Genomic DNA, 6,867 nt, shown 5'->3' on the forward strand with positions numbered 1-6,867 from the left:
AACCAAGCATTTTTTATTATTAGTTTCATAACAAAAAAATAGTAATCCCTAGTTGACACATAATATTCAGAGTTTTTCGAAAAGCTCATCGCTCATAGACTGACTTGTAGCTCGTTCGATAAAACCTAGCTAAAAATACTTGATTTGAAACGCTTGATCCTGACTCATTTTTGTAATCGAGTCGAGCTCGACCCCAGCTTGGCTCCACTCACTGTCTCAGTATTAGGCTCATTTAACTTCAAGCTCGATCTCAAGCCGATCCGAGCTAACACATTTAATCTCGAGCTCAAGCTCAAACCCACCCAGGCTTGTGAAGAAACACGGATCTACTCCCCTTGACGGGTCCTAGATCCAATGAGTCCGCAGGGTAGGATACGGTTAACTACTGACATGATATGAAGTCAATTCCCAAAGTCCAGTGACGTGAACCTGCAAAACAGACACCGTGAGCTCGTTACGGGAAGGACGGGGGGGGGGGGGGTTCTTCCCGTAACACCCTCCGGCGTGAGAATAAGTACAATTCCGATGAAGATAAAGTACTTAAGTAAATTGAGATAGTACAGTGGGAGTGAATATGGATACCTCATGACGATTGAGAGAGTATTTATAGCCGAAGGGTGTGGGAATGTGATTGGGCCAGCTGTCCCTTTGGAAGATGCTCTTGTAACCGTCTGGACACGTGTCCTAATATTACAGGTTTAGTTTATACGTTGCATGTGCATGTATAACAACCTGGACACGTGTCTTTGCATGATAGGACGGTAGACAATCTTGGCCATGTGCATGGTTATAACGACCTGGCCAGGTGTCCTTCACTAATTGGCTAATATATTCACGTATTGCTCAAGAAAGCATCTTGGTATATCTTCTAGAATGTTATCAATTAATGACAGCTATCTCGGGGCATTACCTCATAATTATTTACGCGGACGACTATTCCGTCTTGCGGATAACTTCTGAGGATGCTAAGATGCTTCCGCATGTCTTATGAGGGTGTTTCTCCTTCCAATAGTTATGCGGGTGGTTCATATGTCCCGCGGGTGCCTTATGAGGGGCTTCTGGTTAACCCGTGGGTAGCACTTAAGGGTATTTGAGTCTTTTTGGTACCCTACCTCTGTAGCTTGACTCGTGAACATCCTAGATAAACGTAAGACTCCTAGACGGAACTAAACACCACTTGAAATACCAAGGACTGTAAACGTAAATTCTCCAAGTGTAAGTATAAATTGGAAATCCAGGGTGCCTAGAGTTTGGTTGATTTGTGTTGCCGCCGTAGCCTCCATCTGCTCGGAAGGAATCGTAAGCATGGCCGTCGGGAAGAACAAGAGAATCTCAAAGGGAAAGAAGGGAGGAAAGAAGAAAGCGTAAGTTTTATAAATAATAATAATAATATCTTCAGCATGTTATTTGAATGAATTGAATTGAACTGAATGATATGTGTTATTATTATTAATTAACAGTGCAGATCCGTTCTATAAGAAGGACTGGTATGATATCAAAGCTCCGTCACTCTTCACCACCAGAAATGTTGGCAAAACCCTTGTTACTCGTACTCAGGGTACTAAGGTAATCTGATTTTATTTTGCAATCGTACTTGTTTTATTATATATATGTTTATGTTTTAATGAATTCAGTGCCTGTAACTTGCTAGTTTCAATTGGATATATATTGATGATTGTGACTTTATGTTAATTTTGACAAATTGTTAGCTGTAGCATGCTCATTTTAGCATGGTTTATTGGCTTGTTTGTCTGCACAAATTGCTCTATGTTTGTAAAAAATGAATGTTGTTTTTTGATTGTCTGTTAATGGGGATGTGAACGTAAACAAGCACAAATGAACAAACTGGATTGAAATTGGAGTGAGATTTCAATTTTATAAACTTGACTATATTGTAATTGGCTTAATATTTTAAATGGATATATGAATATCCAAACTTGAAAAAACATAAATGAATGAACTTAAACAACCTTTCTTATACATAAATGAATGAACAGGTTATGTTCCTTTTCGTTCGTTCTATTAAAAAAACAAAAGCTACTGAACGATTGGTTTGTTTACTGTTCTAGTTATATGGCATTGTAGTTTGGCATACATTGTGTTTTTTGCAACTGAATTTTATTTTACTAGTTGAAGTATATACTGTGTTTATTGCTACATGGTTTTTAAGTTAGTAAATAATAGTTTTTTTAATGCCATCAGATTGCTTCAGAAGGACTAAAACACCGTGTGTTTGAGGTGTCACTGGCTGACCTTCAAAATGATGAGGACCATTCTTACAGAAAGATCCGTCTGAGAGCCGAAGACGTTCAAGGAAAGAATGTTTTAACCAACTTTTGGGTATGACACAATCTTTACCTCATATCTTTTTAATCTTTCTTCAATCTTTTCATGTTTAATTACTAAAAGGTTGCATTTTATATAGGGTATGGACTTCACAACAGATAAACTGAGGTCACTCGTTAAGAAATGGCAATCATTGATTGAAGCTCATGTTGATGTTAAGACAACCGATAACTACACATTGAGAATGTTCTGCATTGGCTTCACTAAGAAGCGTGCCAACCAGGTGAAACGCACATGCTATGCACAATCGAGTCAAATCCGACAGGTATGTAACCATTATAAGTTTTATGTTTGACAATCATGCTGATTTTTGTGCATTATACTAATACCATGTTACGTATCTTAACAGATACGTAGGAAGATGAGGGAGATCATGGTTGCACAAGCCCAGTCATGTGATCTTAAGGACTTGGTTCAGAAGTTTATTCCCGAATCAATTGGTCGGGAGATTGAGAAGGCGACATCTAGCATCTATCCATTGCAGAATGTTTTTATTCGCAAAGTCAAGATTTTGAAGGCGCCCAAGTTTGACATTGGCAAATTGATGGAAGTAAGTCTTAATATACTTATACATTAATAATATTGTTTAACGTATAATAACTTTTTGTGTATTTTTTTACTGTGATCTGTAGGTTCATGGAGATTACTCGGAAGATGTAGGTGTGAAAGTGGATAGGCCTGCTGATGAGGTGATTCCTGAAGCAACCGAGGTTATTGGTGCTTGAGCGAGAGTTTGTTGCTTATTTCCGTTTTTGTTTTGTTTAATTTTATCAACTTCAAACAATATGCCGTGGTGTTTTCTTTTATAGAAATTAGCATCAATGTTTTGACTTGAAGTTCTATATGCAGTTTCTTCGTCTTTTATTATGGTGCATTGGTCTTCTGTGTTGAATGAGCTTTTTGGTTATGTGTTTTGTCAATAAGTTGAATAGCTGATGCAGAGTTTAGATCCTGATCATGGTGAGCTGTCCACGGATAACCAAAAATTTGTATAAATTTGTTACTGAACGACAGTAAGCCATTATAATTTGTAAAAATATGTACAATTCGTTTATTTTTAATAAACCATTGCAAGTAACAAACATCTTAAATTTATACTTTCAGCATAGACTTGACCAAAAGTAAAATTACACCATTATTTCTTACTGAAAAAGGTTCATATATAAAACGTCTAGGGGACAATCAACCATTCATGGAGTAGTCACACCTGCAAACATTAAAACACAAACACAAATTAAAACAAGATCAAGTGATAAATGTATCTAAACATACTTACATCCGCATTTGAAATGACGAGGAACTCTTCTACCACATTTTTTAACGAGTCTAATGGCTCGGTGGGGGTCCCCGATGGCTGCAATTAATGTGGGTGTGACTTCGGGACATATGCACTTTGGGTGGCTAAGCTTAACTCTGCGGCAACACTCTCGGCTTGGATCTCCTCCTTGCAACACCGAGTAGCATGCACTCACCCCTAATTCTTTCTCTCGATGGCACTGAGCAGGACTTGGCCCTGCTTTTGACACGCTGAACACGGGCACGGCTAGCACCATCACCATCACCATCATCATGACCACCGTCATGATAGTAACACCACCACCCATCTCTTTGGCATGCGCTATGATTTTGGTGACGGTGTGTTTTATAAACAAGAGTTATGGGTAGTGAATAGTTATCGATGGAGGATGACCACAAACTTTTTAGGTACAAAATATTAAATCTCCTTTTGCTATCAATGGAGGCTTACCCTGTGCACAAATTGGGTTTTGGGTTGAAATTGTTTTAGATTTGGTCAACAAAACAAAAGTTAAAAACGGGTTCTTACGAAATCAGGTTGAGTTGGAATTTTTTTTGAAGGGAAAGGATCGGGTTTGTCTGATTTGAAATTGGGTTTTAACTAGTTTAGGTCAATTCAAACTAGTTTCAAATTACAGAGTTAGAACCCAATTTCACCTCTATGGATGATGTCGGTTCAAAACCGGCTTCAATAAGGTTCTGCCTAGTTGAACCCGATTTCACATCTATGGATCATGCCTGGTTCTCACATATCATGCCACATAATCAAATTTGTGAAACAAAGCATGCCACATAAGCATCAGATTAACGGAGTTAACATTCTGTTTGTCGCAGACCAGTGTGAACAATAAGGGTTTAAAGCTGTGTTCGTCATCAGCAACTCATTAGTTGGATTGTTTTGCCAACCGTCCATAGTTGTGATATTATAAAACCAATTTTCCAATTTTATTCGTTAGGAAATGATTCCCTTCTAAAAGAAAAAAATTGAATGATAATAACATTTATAGAATTGTGTTTAAACTGTTTTATTAAAGACTTAGATTAAAAAACATGATTTAAAATAATAAAAAATGTAAATAAATTTAGGTTTAATGAACATTAAACAACTAATGGGAAGCCATTGTAGACTGGGACCATTATGTTTTGGCAATTTTAGAATGTCGGTTTTAGCACAGTTTTAACAAACCGGCGGTGATACCCAAAAAGTTCAAGGAGCGCGCATGGGGTGATCATAGAAACCGGTGGCGGCCACTTGTGAATGTATCACTTCACAAACTAATCTTTGAAACTGTTTTATTTCTTATCACATAAAAGTCCTGTATGTACATCAACCACAGTTCGAACAACTTTTTAAAGGCAAAACACATTTTGAGATTTAATTCTGGCATTTTAATCGCAATTTACTGGCCTATGCGAAAAGTTCTAATACGTGATGTTGCAAAAGTGTAAGTTTGTTTATGACAATGCAAGGGATATTTAATAAGAAGAAATTTTAAATTTGTAATCCGACCATAAATCAAGACCATACACACTCGTTTATTATATATGCCATTTTGGGCGGTGAAAGAAAATTCTTCATTCGAATCAATGACGTATATAGAGGAACTACAAAATTCTTACATAATAAGTAATTAGTTTTAGCCATGACATTTTGGGTTTGGGGGTAAAGTTAAGCACATTTTGACACATGCATCATAAGTAGCATAACAGTATATACGTTCGTCACAACAACAACAATAATCAATCCCGGTACCATGTGTCACACCCCAACCTACAGCGGAAATGCCGGGGCGTGAACTGATTGTCACAACTCTCAAGGTTACTATCATGCAACATTATAAGTTTCAATATCTATTTAATAATGTTGGACCTCTCCGAATGCGGTTCAAATAAAGCAAGTAAGCAAATAGCAAGTTAGACATAAACTGATATACACACAAGGATTAAACAGTTGCGATTTTGAATACTAGATAATAGATAAATATGATACGATACGCATATGTCCCCAAAAAGGTTAAAAATAAGTAAAAAGGGGAGTGATTACTCATCTGTAATTGTTTTATTTGAAATTATTAAATAGATATTGAAACTTATAATGTTGCATGATAGTAACCTTGAGAGTTGTGACAATCGGTTCACGCCCCGACATTTCCGCCGTAGGTTGGGGTGTGACAGATTGGTATCAGAGCCACTCTTGTGCCATTCGGGATGATGGGACACGCCTCATCGAGGACGATGAGTCTAAAGGGGGGTTGTTTGTAACACCCTTGGCAAACACAACATCGTCCCACTCTTAGGCAAATCCCACATCGGCCGTGGACAAAAGAGATCCTTGGTTCATAAGTAAATGTCCCGCCTCTTCAATCACCAACGCGTTTTGGGCTTAGTTGGCTGTGGAGCACATGAAAAATCCACGTTTAAGCGCTTAGGTGGAAGTAGTACTAGGATGGGTGACCTCCTGGCAAGTCTCCATCCGGGCAACCAAAAACAAATCCGTGAGCTCTTCGTGGGCAGAGCGTTCATATTGGTGGTGCGAGGGACCGGATTAAATATGCAAATGGACCAGCCAATTTTGCTTGACGACTTTAAAACACCTATTTCACTGCTCCCAATTCGTGTGCCTAATACAAGATAAGAAATACATATCAATTCAATCAAGACATTCGTGAGTAAAGAAGGGGGGGGGGACAAATTAAGATATATAACTTACAATCAAGTAATTGGATGAAAACCATATTGAAAATAAGGAAACATGTAATCACTAACTTTACCATTTTGAGTAATGTAAGCAATCCGCACAAAGGTGATAAAAATAAAAAAACAAAATGGCAAAAGACATGCTTTATGTCTAAACGTTTTTTCAATGGACGTCATTTGGCCAAACATATAGCAGAAAACATACTTCATGTTTCAAATCTTTTTCACGTTACATCATTTGTCACTAACCCCGTTAATTTTTCTCGTTAGATATGGTCATGGCAATGCACATGAGGGTAATTTTGTAATTTTACAATCTATTTATTAATTAAAACTAAAAAACAAAAATAAATAAAACACACTCTCTCCCTTCTTTCTCTCCCCTTTTCTTATCTCCCTCTCTCACTTTATAAAGACCACCAGTCAACCATCATCGACTCTGCCCTATGCCCCGGTCGTTGGTTGCTACCACTGATGACCGTCGTTTGAGTCAATCAAAAACCTAGTTAAACTATATAGATAGGATAA

At 37.6% G+C, this 6,867-nt stretch overlaps 1 protein-coding gene across 1 annotated transcript; it reads left to right on the forward strand.

Annotated features, from left to right (window-relative positions):
• The first annotated feature begins 1,235 nt into the window (after window positions 1–1,235).
• On the forward strand, window positions 1,236–3,195 carry LOC143529362 (small ribosomal subunit protein eS1-like). Its single transcript, XM_077025181.1, has 6 exons — window positions 1,236–1,364; window positions 1,461–1,566; window positions 2,203–2,340; window positions 2,426–2,611; window positions 2,696–2,896; window positions 2,979–3,195. Exons 1-6 carry the CDS (start codon window positions 1,306–1,308, stop codon window positions 3,069–3,071), a joined length of 783 nt encoding a protein of 260 aa, XP_076881296.1. The 5' UTR covers window positions 1,236–1,305; the 3' UTR covers window positions 3,072–3,195.
• The last annotated feature ends 3,672 nt before the right edge of the window (window positions 3,196–6,867 follow it).

The sequence above is a fragment of the Bidens hawaiensis genome, unplaced genomic scaffold (genome assembly GCF_021521415.1).
Source record: "Bidens hawaiensis isolate Kalapana, Puna unplaced genomic scaffold, B.hawaiensis_p1.1 tig00000636_1, whole genome shotgun sequence".
NCBI lineage: Eukaryota > Viridiplantae > Streptophyta > Magnoliopsida > Asterales > Asteraceae > Bidens > Bidens hawaiensis.